This window comes from Carassius auratus, unplaced genomic scaffold (genome assembly GCF_003368295.1).
Source record: "Carassius auratus strain Wakin unplaced genomic scaffold, ASM336829v1 scaf_tig00035737, whole genome shotgun sequence".
Lineage (NCBI taxonomy): Eukaryota > Metazoa > Chordata > Actinopteri > Cypriniformes > Cyprinidae > Carassius > Carassius auratus.
In genome coordinates, this window is record NW_020526259.1 from 25,001 (window position 1) to 46,818 (window position 21,818).

Consider the following 21,818-nt stretch of genomic DNA (forward strand, 5'->3'; position numbering starts at 1 on the left):
CTTTAGATTCTAATTAACATGCAAATCAAATCAATGTGGACTGTGATGTATATAAACACACACACACACACACACATTTACACAGTTCATCTCGCTGTGTAATAGAGGGCTCTTTTAGATTTTCAGTGACACAAATGCCACATATAATATATATAAATATGTATTTCTGTGATGCTCCGCTGTATTTTCAGCATCATTCCTCCAGTCTTCAGTGTCACATGATCTTCAGAAATCATGAAAATATGATGATTCACTGCTCGAGAAACATTTCTGATTATTATTAATGTTGAAAACAGTTGTGCTGCGCAATATTTTTATGCAAAACTTGATGAATTTTATTTTTTCAGGATTCACAGATGAATAGAAAGTTCAAAAGAACAGCATTTATTTGAAATAGAAATCTTTTAGAACATTATAAATGACTTTAATGTCAAGTTTAATGCGTCCTTGAATAAAAGTATTAAGAAGTAATAAGTGCTTTTTTATATTACTTGTTTTAATTATTAAGTTGAGTTGAGACATTGAGTTTAATCCTTTGCTGGATGGCTTGAATTTAATTCAGCAAGTAACAAAAGTAGTTTTGTTTAATTAAAAAACACTGTTGTGTGTGCTGTAGAATCTGATCTGAGCTCTGACAGATCCAAACATTTCCACAAGGTGGCGCTGAGTCAATGCAGAACACGAGGAACACAGAAACCTGCTCTGCAGAGATCACACACATGATGATCTTCTTCTTCTTCTTCTCAGTGCGAGTGGTTTGAGCTCCTCACATTAAACAACACAAGCTGCGAGATTCTTTAATGACTGGAGGTAGAAATGCCTTCTGAGTTCGTAAAAGCCGGCGCAGGATAGTGGGCATATTTGTGAAACCCCAAGGCTAATTTCTCTGCGAATGTCACAACTGATGTGCAGCTAACCACCTCTCACATTATCCAGCTCAAAGAGGAGCTTTATTTAGCCCCCACCCCGCCATTAAAACTTCAAAACGGCCCTCTCGCGCCGGGCCCTGAGAATGTTTTAATATGCACCGACCGCTATTGTGCGGTCTGCGTGAATGTACAAAATAAAGAGCCACATCAGAAAGCCTGGAAGATGTTGCAAACATTTTCCTGCGTCGAGGGATGGGAAAAAAAGATGAGGAAAACAAATTTGGGGGGGAAGCAAAGGTATTTATAGTGCGGTGTGAGAGCGAGAGAGATTTGAGACAAGACAGTAATGACGAGGGATTGGTTCGATTCAGAATGTGGTGTGTGTGTTTGCCATCATAGACTCGCTGCGACATTCCTGAGACACACACACATGCAACACAGATGCATGGACATGCATGCAAAAAAAAAAGTGCATGTACAAAGATACACAGCGTCGAAACTTTCTGCAGCATGATTGTGAGAAAATGCATGACTGAGGTTCTTTGAAACGAGGCGATGAAATTAAATGCATTTTCCAACAACATGCAATCAAAGGTCAGAGATCTTGAAATTAAATTATGCATGTCAAAATTTGACTCTGGATGATGAAATAACAACATCTGAGCAATAAACTGGAGAGGCCTGCATGCACAAACCCAATGCATTTGACTGATAAACACTGAGGATTTGGGAGATGCTTAAATGCTCATGAACCACATTTCACCAAAAAATAAAAACGTGGTTTGACTGAGGTGATGTTCTTGATGCACATGCACAGAGTTGCTCACAGAGATCACAAAAAACACTCGCCAAATGCAAGAATAAAACTGCCTTTGGCATGCAAATAAAAGAGTTGGCTCGTCATCTTTTTTTATTAATTGCAACGTACAATCCATGGTTTAAATTACAACATAAGAGCGACAGTATGATCTGCACGGAGGTCATTAAACGATGTGAGCTAATCAAATCAAAATCAAAGACACGAGCGGTTACTAAAGAAAACATCTGTCTTAAATCACACATCTTCTTACTATTTTTACATCATAATGTAGCTTCAGATCATCTATAAAGCCAAAAGATAGATTTTCTTTCATTTCGGAACTGTGACGACACATTCTTGACTTTGAGCCACCAAGACCAAAAAATTTAATAAAAGATAAGTATAGGAATTTTGGCTCATGTATTTTTGTTTTGCCGGCATTAAGTAGAAATGAACGGAAGCACAGATCTTTAATTCTGTACTGTGATGAGTTCAAATTGATTGCAGAATAAAATCTGGTTTTGTGCATCAGTTTGAGATTGAGTCGATTGTAAGAAAGATGCAGGATTTAAGTGAACAAAATAATTGGAGAAGTCATGCTTATTTACCCAGAGAAAAGACCCAGAAATATTTTGATAAAAAAATGACATGGCCAATTAATTAAAAAAAAGAGAGAGAAACACTGATGAAATAATCAGAATATGATTAAATGGTAGAAATGTACTTTCATGCAGACTTTTATGTCATTAAAGTTATAAATAATATAGTTCTGTCAAACGATTGATCTCATCTAAAATAAATGTTTTTGTTTTCATAATATATGTGTGTGTACTGTGTATATTTGCACACAAATGAACATACATATTTCAGAAAAATATGTTTTTTATATATTAAATGTTTATTTATTTATAATCTAAATTATATGAATATAAATATAGACATATAAATACATGCACAAAATTCTAAATATATATATAATGTATGTGTGTGTATTTATATATACATAATAAATATATAAGACGTGTGTAACCCCGGAGTCTTAAGTGTAAATCTTCAAAATTGAGATGAATGCATCATCTGAAGCTGAATAAATGATCATTTGTGGTTTGTTCGGAGGACAATATTTGTCTGAGATACAACTATTTGTAAATCTGGAATCTGAGGGAGCAAAAAAATCTAAATATTGAGAAAATCATCTTTAAAGTTGTTCAGATGAAGTTCTTAACAATGTGTATTACTAATCAAACATTAAGTTTTGATATATTTACAGCAAGAGATTTACTAAATATCTTCATGAACATGATCTTTACTTAATGTCCTAATGATTTCTGGCTTTAAAGAGAAATGTATCATTTTGACCCACACAAAATATATTGTTGTCTATTGCTCCAAATGTGATACTGATGACATAAACTAATATAGTGTGTGATGATAAAATCTGCTTTCACTCACAATCCTAACAAGCCCGGTTCTTTCATCTCAAACCATTTCATGCTTCTGCTAAGTTTGAATGGATTCTATCGCAGAAAAACAGAGAGCATGAGACACAATATATCCTTCTGTCATGCATCACAGCGCCGCGCCGCGTAAACGTTTGTCATCGTGCTTTCTGCCAGATTTCAGCGCAGGGAATTTCCGCGGCTGTCGTTTGAATATCTCACACCATCTGAGTCAGGGGTCCCACGTCTCTCCCTTTCTGTTTCTCTCACACACACACACATCCCACTCCTTTCATCTGCATGCAAACACTTTCTTCACAGCACGTTTTCTCCTCAGGTGTTTTTTTTTGTGTTGTTTGCTAAATCACACCTTTGCAGTCTGACGTTCTCTGCGCTCGGCTGGTCGTCTCTGAGCTGAAGGTGCTCGTCCCGTGGCGTTTACCGTAAACCCTGAAGCTTGTGATTCAGCGGGGCCAACCCTGACGGAGAGCGTTTTGCATTCTCAGAGCGACACACACAGCCATGCACTCCTTAAAACAACAGCTGAACACTGATCGGGATCCACTGATGTACTTCACTCCTGTCTCTTTAGGGTGCTTCTTTAGTTCACTTAATTAGGTGCTTTTACTGTAATTTACTGTAATCGATCTGATCATGCATAACAAATGAAGCGCTTAATCACCAGAAAATGAATATGCTGTCCTCATTTACGCATCCTCAAGATGTTCCGATAGATATTTTTAAAAATGTCTTGGTGTTTTTTGTGCATACAGTGCAACTCTAGGGGTTTGCATTAGAATATCTTCATCTATTCTGAAAAAAAAGAGCAGACATGAAAACGAGTGAGTGATTTTTCTGTTTACCGTTGCTTTTAAAATAATCAGATTTCGAGCTATATTGATTATATCAGCTCTAAAAGTGTTTGAAACCTTTTTGTCACCTTTAAAAATTCCCGAATATTATCAGATATGATATAAATGATAATATATATCGTAAAAAAAGAACAAAATATCCCAGAAAAATTGCATTTGTTTATGTTCAAACTGGGTTTTAATGGCTAACACATTAGTTTAACTACTATTTAGTTTTTTAAAATAGGTTTGTAAAGAAAAGTGCACAAACATAAAACAAAACATTACAGAAAAAGACATTTGTTGGGTTTTAAATGCTTAAAAATATCAGTTTTTACTGCTTACATCATAAAAAAATCACAAAATAGGCTTTTTTTTGTTGTTGATCAAACTGTAGATCACAAAGCTCGCAACACCAAGGTCACGGGTTCGATTCTTAGGCAAACATGACCTAATAACATACAAATGTGTGCTTTTAATGTAATGCAACTCACTTCGGATAAAAGCATTTCACAAATGCATGAATGTTAAATTAATATCATGTCACTTTTTGTAAAGAAAGATGCAGAAACACACTTTAAAAAAATACATTTGTTGTGTTTTAACTTCTTTAAAAAACTAGTTTAACCTTTTAATTCATTTGAACTAACTTGCGTTTTAACTACTAAATATAACATCTCATTTATTTAAAAGAAAGATGCAGAAACTCGCTTTAAACGAGACATTTGTTGGGTTTTAACTGCTGAAGCACTAGAAGTCAGTCAGTGTGGTTAGTGGTTAGTTAGTGGATGCTAGTTAACTGGTCACCAGTGAGAACCGACTTCACACATTCACTAAAAACACCTGATTCAGACACTTTGTGTGCGGTTAGAGAAGAGAAAACATCCTTCAGCACAGATCTGACCAATCACATTAACACACGCAGAAGTGAGCGGATACTTTTGGGCATTTCATTGTGTTTCTCTTTGTTTGTGTGGCTTTATCTAGCCATGTTTGTGAAGTCTATAAAAAAGCACAGACGACTGCATAAACACACTTTACATTAATGTGAGTGTCTTTTACTGAGTTATGGACTTGGCTTCAGATGTTTCTCCAGTCGTGTTGAGATCTGAAGTGTTGCTTCTGGTCCGATCATGTCTTGTGAAGCTCTAGACACGTGATGTTTCTGGGGGTTTCTGACACTCGTTTGCTCAGAGGAGCATCTGAGATACAGAGATGTCTTTAGTGATTTGTCGCTCTTCTGATGGGTTCCCATAATGCATCAGACCTGGAACCGATACTACGTCTGGAACACAAACACACGTTTGATGAAGCCGCTGTGAAAGAGCTTCCCACACACTCTGAAAACCCTGTTAATATCTCACTCACAATATATCAGAAATTAAACGAAGAGTTGGCTTTGTTTTCCTGTCCTCATGATGCTTTTTCCATCAGTTTCGCTCTATACTCTTACTTTAGATGATTCTTGATGCTTGTGTGTTTAATTGTGTTCATTGGGTTTCTTCTTTAGTAATGGCATTCATTCTCGCTGCATGAGATTTGTGTGTAATATTTATGGTTTCTGAAGCCTTGGCGTCATTATGGTGTTATTAAGAGGGGGATTAATTCATGTACTGTAGGACGCCACTGAAGGCCTAGGTGTCAAGTGCACAGACCACAACTGATATGTGTGTGTGTGTGTGTGTGGCACAAAAGCAGTCATCAGTATCAGGTATATTTGTAGAAATAGACAACAATACATTGTATGAGTCAAAATTATTAATTTTTCTTTGATGCCAAAAATCATTAGGATATTAAGTAAAGATCATGTTCTATAAAGATATTTTGTAAATATCCTACAGTAAATATATCAAAACTTCATGTTTGATTAGTAATATGCATTGCTAAGAACTTCATCTGAACAACTTTAAAAATTATTTTCTCAATATTTAGATTTTTTTTGCTCCCTCAGATTCCAGATTTTCAAACAGTTGTTTAAAGGAAATAATCATTAAATAATTATAATTATTTTATATATATATATATATATATATATATATATACTGTATGTATATTGTGTGTGTGTGTGTGTGTGTGTGTGTGTGTGTGTGTGTGTGAAATGCATATGAATATAATATCAATGCATCATAATCGAAATATATCATTAAATCAATATAATTAAATAATTCAAATTTTTATATAAATTCGTATTTATATATAAAATCAAATTTATTATAATCAGTGTAAATATAGTGAATGCAATGTATATTCTATTTGTACATAACATGAAAAAAAATCAATATAATATTAAAATCAGTACAAATATATATTTTATTAAAGAAGCGAATGCAAATAGAGTTTCATGACCAGTTTAAATCTGACGCACCTGTGCAGCGCTTCTCGTCCTCGTTCGCTCTTGACTGACCTCCTGCGTGCGTGGCTTCTGAGACTCACACGGCTCTGTCCAGGGTTGACCCCAGCGGGTGACGTGTGTGTGTAGTGTGAGGTAGAGAGCCGTGGGAGGTGTTGAGGCTGTGATGTGGTGCGTCTCTGACTCACTGTCTGAGTGTGAAAATAGCAGAGTCAGATAATTCTCGCCGTCTTGTTGAACTTCTTCGACACTTGTTGGATGTTTGCTCAAAGGATACTAATCACGGATCGCAGCACACGTGACCTCGCCGAAGGTAAGACTGAGTGTGGTTTAGCTTTTTACGCAGATTGTGACCTTTAGTATTGTCTCTTGTTGCTCATCACTGTATTTGCAGCTTGACCTTTTAAACCAGCAGTGTGTGTTCTAGTAAGTCAAAGTGACACATCATGATGCTTCCTTGGTTTTGTATTTGTAGGCAGTCTTTCTTACTCATAATTCAAGGTTTAATGCATTTTTTAGGTCAGGGTATATGAGGGTAGAATGATTTTGTGTTTGCAAGGAACGAAAGTTTTGAAACACCTCCTTGCACCATGACACAACACCGCGACTCCTACTGCTGATCATCTCCAATTCCCGTTTGATGGTTTTACCTCACATTGTAACCACAATTTACCACATGTTTTTTTAAAATCGTTTGAAGTTTGCATGCACGAGTCTTTCCTGAGACGATCAAAACACTCAGTTTAGAATATCTGCTTCAGGGCTTTCCAGCTGAAGATGCAGAAGATGCGCTTGGCGGCCGATATTCGTTTCTTAACTCCATTGATGTTAGAAATGCAGGAATTCATGTTTTAGACAATTTTGCCTTTCGGGGGAAAAATAAGATGAGATGAGAAAGGAAAATAATAATTAGGAGAAAACAAACAAACAAAGGTTTTATAGGCTAAGATAAATAAATAAATATGTTTTAAAAAAAAACATTAACTATTTTATTTAAAGAAATGTGTCACAGTTTCTGTGCTGGGAAACAAAAGCATGACAGTTTGGACTCGTTCTTTCATATTAGCATTTTAAAATAATGGTAAAGTAAAGAAAACTTTACTCAAAGTTACTCAAACAGAGATGATTTGGCGATGAAAATGTGTGGAAACTTCTCTGGACTGGTGCATTATGGGATGCATTATGGGATGCTTTTAAACACTAGCAATGGAGTTGCGTTCATATTTCATAATTGTCAAAAAAAGTTAGTTAACCTCTTTCTTAGCTTGCTTCCGTATGGTTAGTAAATAACATTTTGTAATTATATATAGTAGTGTGTGCGTGTGTGTGTGTGTGTGTGTGTGCGTGTGTGTGTGTGTGTGTGCGTGTGTGTGTGTGTGTGTGTGTGTGTTACAGACACATAAATTCTAATACAATTCAAAATAAATTACATTTTATATATATATATATATATATAATAAATGCACAAAAATATCTACTTAATATAAGGACATACACTAATGTAATACAATATTTAAAAAATATATTATATATAAAGATAGATAGATATCAATATTATACACACACACACACACACAAAACATATCTAGTACACTAATTTAACCAGAAGATAAAAATAAAACCATTTTAAGCTCATGAGAAACAGACCTTGCAGACCTCGGTGGTGTAGATAGATAAATAGACTGATAGATAGCACTCATATAAATGTGTTTCTCCATGTGAAATGAAAGCTTTAACATTCATCTGTTTGATCGCCCGGTTCTGCACAGTCATAACTGGAAAGACCCTGGTCTTTATGCATTGTGTGTGTGTGTGTGTGTGTGTGTGTGTGTGTGTGGGTGTGTGTTTGCATCTGCAGTGAACCGGTGGGAACAGCACGTGTTTGACATATACATTGAGCAGAGGTGTATTACTCATACGTGAGCAGCAGTGGGTCTTTACACACACACACACACACACACACACACACACTCCTGCATGCGTCAACGCTGCATTGTTTGTTCCATTACAGCCGAACTGAAACTGTAGCTTCCTGCCCTGCTGTACCAACTGATTAGAGACGCTAATAAACTCAGAGTTAGTTAAAGATGAAAGATCGCCCACAACTCCATCCTGCACACCACTTTAATACCACTCTTTATTTTTACACTCGATTGCACTTAAAACATCAGCTTTTATTGGAGTGCCAACACTTATTTAGTATACATTAATCATGTCTTTACATTTGTGCATTTAGTACACATGCAAATAAACGTACACATGAAGGATGATTATGATCAAAAGCAACAATATTAGCGGTGCAACTAAACCAAAATAGTGCAAATCGGCATCATTCCATGCATTCGTACCTTGGTGAAACACAGTTGCATCACAAAAACAATGATTCTGTGATGCATTTATTTAGTTGCAAAAATACTGCTAATAAAAATGAGTTTTAGATGTGTTTAGAGAGTGCTAACTGTTCTAGCAGTGATCTGATACTGAAGATATTTAATAAATGCCAGTGTTATTTGTTTTTTACAATTGAGTGCACTTAAAAGTTCAGCTCTACATACTTTTAAGCAAGTGCAAAGAAATATTTGATTTGCATTCATTTGGTAGTTTATATTTGCATGCATTCATTTAGTAGCAACTTAAAATGCTATTAATAATAAAAAGCAACGCTCTTAGTGGTGCAACTAAACCAGAATAGTACACAAATCAGCGATATGTCATCATTGTGTTGTTTTTAATGCTACGTCATAAAATCACTGATTCTGTAGCATGTTTGTTTTTGCATTTGTGTTGCATTATGAAAAACAATAAATAATGCTAATATAAATGAGCGTTTTAACCCTGTGTAGAGGTTGTGAACAGTGCAGCAATGATCTGATCATAAAAAAATGATCAAATTAAACATTGACTCAAACCAAAAGTACATTGATGATTAAATGTCATATTACTAGCTCAGGATTTCTCCAGTAATCAGGTCAGAATGACAAATAATGTCCAGTTTCATGATTCGCTCTCGATTCCGCTTCGCCCACAGAGATGCGCAGTCATATGTTTCTTGATGAACACAAAAAAGATTCAAAGCTTTCACAGGGAATGTGTATTAAAACACACGTCACGTCAGGCCAAGTGAAGTCTAAATCAAACTATCTGCCGTCCTAACAGCTTTCAGGCCTTTGTTTTCTCATGTGCTCTTCACCCAGAAATACTGCACACCCCAATTCCCATTTGGGAGAATTATAATGGCGTGAGTCTGCGGCTGCCAATCCATTCAAGTGTATTTATAAATGTAGAAACGCCAGCTGATGTGAATCACAGCCTGTTCTCCGTTTAATCAACTTCATGCTGCACATTTGTGACTTTTTACAAGATTTAAGCGATTAGGCCAAATAAAAATTGAAACATTAAACACACATCTGTGAGTGAGTGTGTGTGTGAGAGAGAGAGAGAGAGAGAGGATTAAAAAGCCTTTGCATTCATTGCATTTATGAGATGAATTTCAATTTTCACTTGCTTGCTTAAAAACTGTTGCACATGTGCACTTGTGCTTTTAGAGAACTTCACACTTGTCATGTCTTTTTTATCTATTCCGTTTTCTTTAGGGTTTTTTTTCACATGATTTTAATCTTAACTCTTTGGCTGGCATCTGGGGTTAAAACTGTTAGTCAGCTTGTATTAAATTCCTGCAAGTCTTTTTTATGTTGTGGTGGGATCACTTAGTATGCAGTATTCAGCAGGACAAAGTGACACAGAGTGGCATTAAAACCCTGTTTAAAAACCCTGTTGCAACAACAACAAAAAAAATTATAAAATAAAAAATCAATAATGGGTGAATGCAATTATTTAGAATCAATTTCCAAGCTATTTTTGCAATGCATTTTTTTTTATTATTTAAATTTCACTGAATTAGAGGTAATAACATAATATTTCCAAATTAATAAATGAAAATATTAATTGATAAGTAATCTTTTTTTTTTTTTTGCATTGCAAATTTTTTGATTTATTGTAAAAATCTATTATTTTGCATTAGACAGAATTAGATATTGAGCAAGGATGATCAAATATTATTTCCAAATTAATAAATGATTATATGTATGTTGATAAAAAACAATTCTTTTTTGTGATGCATTTTTTATTACATTTTAAAATTCACTCCTGAAACTTTTTTTTTTTTAATTAGATATTGAGCAAAGAAAGTACAATCTGTGTAGTCATTCATTAGATCACGGGTGATACAGTACATTTCTGAGACATTTTTGCAATGCATTTTTAATTTGTGTTATTTATTGTGACGTCAGTGCTGATGCTGTGCTCTCTCAGGTGAGCCGGAGCGCTGTCTGGGCTCTGAGGGCGAGGATGAGGGCAGTGTTTGGGGGATGGAGGTTCTGGACAGCAGAGATGCTCAGGATAAAGTCAGTCTGACGCCCAGCGAGGGCACGGAGCCCGGCAGTCCTGTCCCGTGTGCGGAGAGCTGGGCCGACACCGAAACCAGGACGCTGAAAATCCCAGCCGCAGACCCTGAACACTGTAAGTCGCTCCAGCAGGCTCTCCACGCAAAAACAACTCCAAAGAAAGACTCCAATTAAAACCAAAATCAGGGTTTTACAGAAGATTCCTTTCAAGTTCCAGAACATTTAAACTCCAGAATAAAAGATCTGAAGAACCTATAATGAAACAACAAAGAAGCTGTATGAAGTACACTACACAGTGTACTTTATTGTAGTATGCTACATCGTTGTCACATGACCTCAACATGAACAAGCATCCAGCCATCATTATTTTATGTGCTACTCAACAATGTAGCATACTACAGTAACTTCTAGAAAATAATAGAATACAAGATCAGAGAAAAAAAAAGGTAAACCTAGGGTTTAACCTCAAATATACATTTAAATAATGAATAAAATGCATTGATTTATTGATTTTGAAAGAGCAATATGAAGTGTTTTTCTCGTTCTTGAACTTGTCCACACTACGTACAAAGATGAAAAATAAAATGTTAAGGTTGCGTGTACAATGTAGCATACTAATGTTGAAAGTGCTGCATGCATTGGTTTGAAAATAGCAGTATGCATACTTAGTGTGCAGTATTTAGTAAGTAGTATGCTAGGATTACGTATTAAAAAAAGGGACTTAAAATCTAGTTTAGTGTAACATTTAGTGTTCTTCTCACCCTTTAACTGATCTGTAATAAGTACAAAAATGTGTAAAATAAAAAGTATTTAATAGTGAAGACTGATGCATGCTGAGTACATGTGACAACAATGTAGCACAATACTGTTGCACACCGCTTCACATGTTTTTAGCAGTATGCCTATGTAGTGTGCTGTTTTCGTTAAGTAGTATGCTAGGATTGCATGAAGTGACATCAAAACCCAGTTTTAGTGTTTTTTTCATATAGGATTGTGTACTAAGTAACCTAAAGTAACATTAAAACCCCAACATTGTTCTCTAGCCCTAGAACTGAGAAGCAGAAAAATGTAAAATGCAAAATAATAACAAACATATTTCATTTATGATGACAGGATGCTATTCTCATAATGAGGTCATGTACTGATTCGCAGTACAAAATAGCAGTATGCATACTTAGTGTGCAGTGTTCAGTTAGTAATACAGTAGGATTTCATTCTGAACGTGACCTAAAATGAAATTAGTTGCCTTTCCAGCCCTTGAAAGTGTGCACAGGATTGTGTTCTGAATAAAGTAACTTTAAGTGACATTGAAACCCAATTAGTTTTTCTCACTCTAGGCTAGAACTGGTCCATACTAAGAACATAAATAAAAACAAACGTATTTTGATAATGATAACCGGATGCTATTCTCATATTGAGGTCATGTACTGTTTCACATGTTATTTTTGTTAGAAAATAGTAGTATGCATACTTAGTGTGCAATATTTAGTAAGTAGTATGCAAGGATTGCATTATTAAGTGACATTAAAACCCAGTTTTAGTGCGGGGGGTTTTTCACTCTTGAAGAGATCTGTACTATGCAGGATTCAGAATTTCGACTTAAACTCATCAGATGTGATCAAGACGTTTCGAAACTGCCGAAGATGAGCGAGCGGCCTACATTCACGTCAGCTTCAGGACATGACACATTTAAGAGTAATTATCATCACGAATGTAATGAGTCTGATCCTTTCAGTCAAAAGTGCTGCGCTCATCAAGCCTCGTAATGTTTCCTCACATCAAACGAGGTGACAGTCCTCTGAAGAAATCAAAACTGAGCCTGTGAGCATTTCTCTTTTGTTCGCCGGAGATCAAACGCTCAGAACAGAGTATTTACAGCGCGGACTCTTCCACGGCCACATGAGAGAAAGAGAGAGCTGGAAAGCCCATGCCAACATCTGCAAACATTTGAGAGCTCGTCCTGCGTCGTGGCGCAGCGCTGGCATCCCTCCTCATGCGCTTCTGCTCGTATTTTAGGCTTATTGGTTTCAAGGGAGGATTTCTGCAGCAATCGAGTCATTTTCTCTTCATATTTCATTAGAGAGAATCACAATAACAAAATTTTTGATCTACACGAATGACACCAGGCTGATGTAAGGAAACTTATAACTGTGATGTAAGACAGAATTTACATACATACATCCAGACAAATACTTGAAGACCTGATGTTTACTTTTCTTTAAACTTTTTTGCATTTTAATCTGGACTAAATAATGCCAGACTCTTTGCTTCTCTTATTTTTATGCATCTTTTGTGATTATTTGTTTTAGATTTTAAAATATAAATGTATATATAAACTATAGAAATTAACTTCTAATGTTTGTTTACTATATACATTTTATTATATTTTAAAATGCATGTACTTTTTGTTATTTGAAAGCATTATTAAACTTTTTAAATAAATCTAATGTTAATATGAACATGGCATAATATTCCCCTCAAAATGTAATTAAAGACAGTCAATTTAATTGGTAAACTATTTAAAAATATAATTAAAAAAGTAATAAATAAAAGTTTGTTTTTATAAATGTGTCCTGCAGCACAGAAGCAGTCATCAGTGTCACAGACGTATATTTGGAGAAATACACAACAATACATTGTATGAGTCACAATTATACATTTCTCTTTTATGACAAAAATCATTAGGATATTAAGTAAAGATCATGTTCCATGAAGTCTCCTACCATAAATATATCAAAACTTCATGTCTGATTAGTAATATGCATTGCTAAGAACTTCATTTGAACAACTTTAAAGATGATTTTCTCAATATTTAGATTTTTTAGCTCCCTCAGATTCCAGATTTTCAAATAGTTGTATCACAGACAAATATTGTCCTCCGAACAAACCACACATCAATGAGAGATCATTTATTGAGCTTTTTGAAGATGTATGAATCTCAACTTTAAGATGAAAACAGTACCGTTTGTTTATCTTTCAGCCTGTTTTTGTAAAGAAATCCAGCAGTGTGATGATAATGTTGATGCATGTTCTCTTTCAGGTCAGGCTGACGCTCGTGTGATGGACGGTGGGTCGCATTATGACTCTGTGTCACAACTGCTCAGACCGATTCACGCTCAACAATGCAACGGATCCATCAGCTCGTATCATTTAGACTCCGGTCATGGCGACATGTCGCCCGTCTGCTGGTCACCCGGAGATAACAAGTCACCCGAGGTCGAAGGTCAACTAGTAGAGCTTTTACGTTTTTTTATTTTTTATTATTGTTTTATAATCTGTCCTGGGGTGCAAATATAATCAGAGTATATTTTTAATCATTAAAAACAGTCAAAATTTTGATATAAATGGTAATTTTTAGAAAAAATGTTTGATTGTAAGGGGCGTGTCTTCTGTGAGACTTCAGTGTAAACGCCCACTGATATGATTGGCTGATATTTTTGCATATCAAATGAGCATTACATGTGGATTTCTCTCTCAAAAAAAACTTTTTCTGTGGTTTTACTATAACAACTACTCTTTTGTTTAAATTAGTGAATGTATTTTTCATTAAAAACAGTCAAATATTAGATATAAATGTTAATTTTAAAAATAAATGATCGAGTGGAAGGGGCGTGTCTTCTGTGAGAGTTTAAAGTAAACGCCCACTGCTATGATTGGCTGACATCTTTGCATATGAAATGAGCATTACATGTGGATTTCTCTCTAACAACTTCTCAGTATGTGTAAATTAGTGTATATTTTGTTAATGAAAACTATTACGAAAAACATTTGTCGACTAGATTTTTGACTAAAACGGGACAACGACGACACAACAATAAGGTCAATAAACAATAACTATGACTATATCGACATTCAATTTTGTTTAAGTTAAAAGAAGAAAGTAAAATGTTTTCAAAAAATACAAACTTTTCTAAAATGTCTTGTAATTTTCATCAAAAAAGGAGACGAAGTATTATTGCGGACTTCTGTACTCACTGTAATTTGTTTTCATTTGTTTTAACAGTTTTCATAATGTAGACAGAGAGTGCATAAGTCTTTTATATTAATTCATATAATAAATATTCTATAATAAATAAGTATACTTGATTAGTTGTTAAAAAAAACGTGTATGACTCAACATTCTATTGATTTGTGTTTACTGGTGAAAATGCAATAAAAGTTCATTTTAAGTAAATTTGTCAAATGACAATATTTATGATTATAATTTTTATAATCAAAAATAATTTTTGTCAGTTTAAACATTACATAGCATGACGAAAATGTGACTAAGATTTCATTGACTAAAACATTTCGTAGACTAAAACTTGACTAAACAAAAACAGGACAAGGTTGACTAAATATGATAGCTAAAATGTACATTTGAGTAAGACTAAGATTACGATTAAATAAAAAGTGGGTGCTAAAATTAACACTACTTTAAATATCAAGAACATTTTGATTCTCCATTTCATGACCACTTTAAAGAAATGATTCATCCAAAAATTATAATTCTGTCATGATTTCCTCAGCGTTCTCTCAACTTTCACAAACATTTATTAAAAGTTTTATAAATGTCGGGACAAAATCTTCTTAAAGTAATGTTTATGGAATGTTCTTTAAAATGTATTAGTATTTAATAAACCTTCTTGTAACACTGAATAATAGATCAACATTCTAAAATAAATATTGTTATTTATACTTGAATGTTCTAAGAAATTATTTTGTAACATTTAAATAATGTTACAATCACGGCAGGAAAACTTGACGTTTAACGTTCTTAGAAAATAAAAACTGTTAAATAATGTAATATTTTGGGTAACAATTATGTCAGTAGAACATTTTAAGAAATGCTTCTGTAACCTATAAATTATGAATTTGTACAATGAATTAGAAAATGTAAAAAACGCTAAATATTTTGAATAATAAATTAAAATTAGTAGAATGTTTTAAGAAAATTTTATATTATGTAACACTTAAATAACATTATAAACACAAAAAGAAAACTGCTCTTATTAAAAATAAACATAAATATATATATATATATGTCACAAATGAACTGAATGCACCCTTTTTTCAAAAGACTTTGACTGCATCATAAATCCTTGAAAGTTTTTTATATTTAGATTTTTTATTAATGTATGTACATTTATAACACTATACTGTGCTTTGTATTATATCACCCTAGCATCAATAACTAGTTAATGCTACTGGGAGGGTGTTTCTAATGTGGCGTCTATGGACATGTGACTTCTGACTACTGTTATCAGTCTGACTGAGAAACCCGGAAATGTGAAAAATGTTAATTTATTCAAAGATGAATCGCAAAACCAAAGTTGACCGGAATCTCTTTGTGCAGACAGTGGAGCCTTAAACCCTGACGCCGTTCAGATGTGTCCATACTGCCAGCAGACGTACCGGCACAACGCGTCTCTGCAGGAACACATGAAGTTCTGTCAGGACCGGGATGGAGGAGACAGTGTTTGTCCTCTGTGTGGATACAGTACGCCGTATCGCGCTCAGATGGAGCGACACCTGACCCTTCACCAGACTCAAGACAAGGTGCTGACATCAAATGCATGCATAACTAACCACACATAAACAGAAACACAGCACGCTCATGATTTCACATCTCTTCCAGAACTCCATGTCTGAGCCCGGTCTGGAGAACAGAAAGTTTAAGTGCAATCAGTGTGGAAAGGCCTTTAAATACAAGCATCACCTCAAAGAGCACCTGCGCATTCACAGCGGTAAGAGACTCGAGCGTGAAACGAATCTCACCAAGAAATGACCATATATATATATATACTGTATATATATTTGAAATTGGAGTGAAATGTGTATAAATCAACTTCTGTCACATAGGAAAAAATAATTGTTAAGAAAACAGTCATACAGTACTTTGGTAAATAATAATTGACTTAAAAAGTCAGAATTATTAATTCTAAATAATATTTCCATTGATGTATGGTTTGTTAGGGTAGGACAATATTTGGCTGAGATACAAGTATTTGAAAATCTGAGGATGCTAATCAAAAATGAATTTTTGATATATTTACAGTAGGAAACTTATCAAATATCTTAATGAAACTTATCTTTACTTAATATCCTAATGATGACTGTTTTTTGCTCCAGGGTCATGTACTGTGTAGTTTGTAAACATTTTATTTAGAATGCGATTAATCCTTTTGCAATACAATAAAAAACATATATAAATGTGTGAGTGTGTATTTAAATAAGCCTAATAAATATTCACAGTGCATACACATAAAGTATGCAAACATAAAATGTTATCTTGATAAAAGTGTGCAATTAATCGCGACTTTTCATTTTGCTGCCCTTTCAAATGATGTCGCATTTCTGTGTTTCTCCAATGCAATTAATTGTGAATAATTATTTTGCAATACAAATATATATTTAAAATATATACACATGTGTGTATTTATATATATACCTTATAAATATACACGCACATATAGTATGTAAACATAAACGTTTATTTTGAATTTCATTAATCGCGATTAATCGTTTTATACATATATCTGTATCTATTTATAAATACCAAAAAAATATACACAGTACACACACATATAATATATAAACATAAACTTTTATTTTGATGAAAGTATGTGATTAATCGCGATTATTCGTTTTAATGTCTAATTATGTCACATTTCTGTGTTTTCTCCTGTTCAGGTGAGAAGCCGTACGAATGCTCGAACTGTAAGAAGCGCTTTAGTCACTCGGGCTCCTACAGCTCTCACCTCAGCAGTAAGAAGTGTCTAAGCGGCGGCGGCGCGACAGGTAACATCGCTCATTATAACGCCCATCCCGCGTACCTCTTCCCCTCGCCCACGTCGCCCCCTGCTGTCAGCGGGAGAAAGGGCTCTCGGTTCCTGCCCGAGTCATCTGTTCCCGTCCTGAGCCACTCGTGGGACCCGGCAGAGGATCTAGCGCTGAGGACTGGTGTGTTTAAAGGCACATCGCTTCTGCCGCTGCTACAGTCGCGCAGCAAATTCGAGCACCTGTTGCAAGAGATGCTGCGGAGGGAGGTGAGAGATGAGAAACAAGCGAAAACTGAAAACTTCTCTCGGCTGTACGACATCCAAACATCGCCCACAACCAATCACGCGCCTTATAGAGAGCTGTCGTCGCCGCAGCGGGCGTCTTGGCATTCTGTGCCGCAGCAGATCCTCGTGCCTTTACCGACACCCGCGCAGCTGGATAACCGCTGGCCAAGCGAAGGAAGTGCAAGTCCGAGAAAACCCACGTCACCCGCTTTACCTGAACGCCAGCATCCAATCGGCTCACGCTTCGGCTCTCCTCCAAGCTTGGACCTGTCAATCAACATGTCGCCACGGCAACCAAACCACATCCAGAGCGAACCTTTAGACTTGTCTATTCCCAAAGCGCATTCGGCCGCGCCGCAGAATCTGGCGTGTAATGGCAACTCAATGCATCACGAGGGCGTGTTCAAGAGACTGACTCCGCCCTCCCAGCAGCAGGTGGGTGGGGCCTATACAGCGTCGCCACTGTTCAGCAGCACGATGTTCAGCAGCTTCCCGTTCTTAAATCACATGATCCCCCCTGGTTTGGGACACAACGGTCTGACATCACTTCCTCTCACGCCACCCGTGCCCAGTCCGGGCTTCCTGTCTCCTGTGGCGTATATGATGGAGGCGGAGTCAGAGTCAATGCTGAAGAGAATACAACATGAAAGACATTCGATCATGGTAAGAGAAAACACAATGAAATAAAGGCTACTGCAAAATATATATGAATTATATGTATAATAAAAAAAATGTGTTATAAATATGTGTAATAAAATATAAAAATAAAAACATGATATTTTATATAACAAATGTATTGTAAAAATGTGAAAGGAAAGATTTTATTAATTATTACAAAGTGTATTTAAACATTTGTAATATTATATGAAAATACAATATGGTGTGTATTATAACCAAAAAAAAAAAAATCTGAATTTGTAATATAAAATAAAAATAAATTTAACTTTAAAAAAAGTGTTTTAAATATGTATAATAAAATAGAAAAAAATCACATTCATTATAACAAACATATATTCTAAATATGTGTAAAAAAAATTAAATATTATATTCCTTTATAACAAAGTTTTTTCTAAATATGTGTAATAAAATATAAAAGAAAAATATATTTATTGTAATCAAAATGTATTCTAAATATATGTAATAAAATTGCCAATATGATATTCATTATAACAAAATTGTGTTCTGAATATGATTAATACAAATGTAAAAATAGAAATTGATATTCATTATAACAAAAATGTAATCTAAATATGTGAATGAAAATATTGTAAATATGGTTTTCATTATTATAAAATGTAATCTAAATATATACAATAAAATATTCAATACAATATTCAATATACAAAATATTATACAAAAATATGATATGCATTATAACAAAAATGTCTAAATATTTATAATAAAATTAAATTAATGTGAAAAACATCAAAAAAGACCAGTGTAACACCTTGACAAGTAGTTTCCTGTCCTGTGTAGATATATTTCCTGTTGAAACAGGAAGTTGGGGTGGAACATATTGTCATCATTATTTCCTTTTTTGAAATACCCAGTAGCCCTTGGTTTAGATTTTTGTTTATTTATTGCAAGGAAACAACTTTTAATTGTTTATCAACACTGACTGTTTTATTGATTTGTATTGCTTTTCACAACACACACTGATTCAAAGCAGCTTTGCAGAAAACAGTGATGTTTATCATATCTTTATGCCTTTTAGTCACACTTAGCAGATTAGATCCAGATGATAATATAGTTAAGTGTATCTACTAAAAGTTACATTTAACTTCGTTTTGACAAAAAAAAAAAGTGATTTTAACTAAAAGCCAAAACAAATTGTATTCATGGTTGATGTTCTGAAAACCAATCGTTTAAAACCTTTCAATAAATTAGCCAAATCCAATAGTTACAAAACAGAATACTTTAAATTTTATTTAGTTTATTAATGTAATATCAGCATTAATCTTTAATCTTTGGGAATGCTTGTACTTAGTAAGCAAATTAAATTATATTAGAATGAGAAAGATCGATTTTACACTCTTAGTCATAAAAGCATGAAAGGTTTACTATATATATACACATGCATATAATGCAAGACCACCTCATATTGCACCAGCTGCGGCTGACATCCATGTGAAGGTGAGATGATTTCCTCTGCTTGAGGCAATAAACAAACATGCCACGCTCAGGGAAATTCCCTGCACTTCATGTCAAAGGGCAGCAAGTGCACACGCCTGCACACTCATATCTCAGCATCTCAACGTTACACGGGTGACATATTCAAGTATATTTAGAAAACAGTAGTCCTAGTCATGCATTTGCTTCACAAGGATCAAATATACTAACAAAAGTGAGTCTCTCTTAAATGCACTGTCAAATTTCTAGATAAACACATCTGGTAAATAAAAATGTGCTGTATACAATTGCATGATTAAAATGCCGGATTAAAATAGCAAATGCTGTTTTCCAGAATTATGACCACGTAAATGAAAGTGCAGTAACTAAATAAGTTCATTTAGATATTAACTTGCAATGTGGTGTTATACATGCATTTAAAACTACTTCAGGCGAGTTTTAAAAATTTTTATTTAATATTTGATAAATTACATGGCGAATTACATATAATAATACTTTAATAATAATGAACTGCAAAAGAAAAAGATTAAGAAATTTGAAAATATCAAACTGTGTCTTGAAATACACCCATATTTCCTAACACACTCATATTCATATATAAAAATACATTTTATTTCTAAAGCAGAACATCTTAGTGCTATATTAAGTTAAACAAGCGCTGCAAACTAAAATTAACACTAGATTGTAAACACTAAAACAAATGTAAACACTGAAAAACTTTTTAAGCAAGTTTTTTGAGTATGGGATTGAGATGGAGCCATATTCCTGAGGTGGTGAAAAGATGTTTTGCCGAGATGTTTTAATGTGGGCCTCAAAGGTTTAATGAGGGTCAAACCTGATGCAGAGATTGGTGACTAATGGTCGATAGGGGAATGTCCTGGCCAGGAAATGTAAAACAGGTTATGGTGGATGATCCTGTCTGATGAGAAGAACCAATGAGAATGTCTTTGAGCGGTTCAGCTGGAGAAAGTTCTAATTCATTCATGCCCTAATCTCCTCCAGACAAGTGAGTGTGGGTAGAGTTGATTATGATGATGATGACGATGATGATGATGTGTGAGTATCAGTTTTCATGTATAATTTATATAAGTGTAACAATGGAAAGAAATTCTGAAGCAACTGATGACTTTGCCGAGGGGGAGCATGTAAAAAATGAATAAGATAGGTCAGAGAACTGAGCCCTGTGGTACCCCGCAACCCACCGCATGTGAACGGGGCCTTGAGCCACAAATTCAGATCTGTCTTTGAGGTATGACTCAAACAAGTGCAAGACAGTGTTATTAAGAGTTAATAGAGTGGTGTAGCCGGTTGAGAAGTATACCGTGATCAACGGTATCGAACGCTACAGAAAGGTTCAGGAGGACAAGGAGTGATGGTGAACCAGCGTCATCTGTCATCAGCAGGTCATTTGTGACTCTCACTAAAGCTGTTTCTGTGCTGTATTGTTGAGTTTGAGGTGGTCCTGAAGGTGCCTGTCAACTACTTTCTCCAAAATCTTAGGTTTGAGGATTTTAAGTTAATCTACGATCTTGATTTCTAAGTTAATGTTTTTGTGTGAAATATTGAGGAACACATTGCATGCGGGCCTAATAATAACTAATATTTTCTTCTTTTCTCTGGGCAGGCTGAAGCGCTGAATCGTGGCGGTGTGGAGTATCTGTGTTTGATGGATGATGGGATGGATGGAGAGATCGGTCCTGGGAGGAAGAGGCTGAAGAAGACGGAGGAAGGACTGTACGCCTGCGACATTGCGACAAAACCTTCCAGAAGAGCAGCTCTCTGCTGCGCCATAAATATGAGCACACAGGTACAGTACAGCCTTTACCTAACATGAGTACGTTTAATTATAACAGTTTACATCAAATATATCTATATGTATGTATGTGTGTGTGTGTGTGTGTGTGTGTGTGTGTGTGGCTGAACTATTGTAT

General features: G+C 34.9%; 1 protein-coding gene across 1 annotated transcript in view; it reads left to right on the plus strand.

Moving 5' to 3' along the window:
• LOC113082126 (zinc finger E-box-binding homeobox 2-like) overlaps window positions 1-21,694 on the plus strand; it is a gene marked incomplete at its 3' end in the record, with an annotated part of 31,756 nt that extends 10,062 nt beyond the window's left edge. The window contains exons 2-7 of the mRNA XM_026254001.1: window positions 10,620-10,826; window positions 13,752-13,934; window positions 16,047-16,249; window positions 16,329-16,437; window positions 17,384-18,420; window positions 21,512-21,694. Of these exons, the coding sequence (XP_026109786.1) occupies window positions 10,620-10,826; window positions 13,752-13,934; window positions 16,047-16,249; window positions 16,329-16,437; window positions 17,384-18,420; window positions 21,512-21,694 (1,922 nt within the window). The remainder of the gene's footprint in view (window positions 1-10,619; window positions 10,827-13,751; window positions 13,935-16,046; window positions 16,250-16,328; window positions 16,438-17,383; window positions 18,421-21,511) is intronic.
• Between the last annotated feature and the right edge of the window lie 124 nt (window positions 21,695-21,818).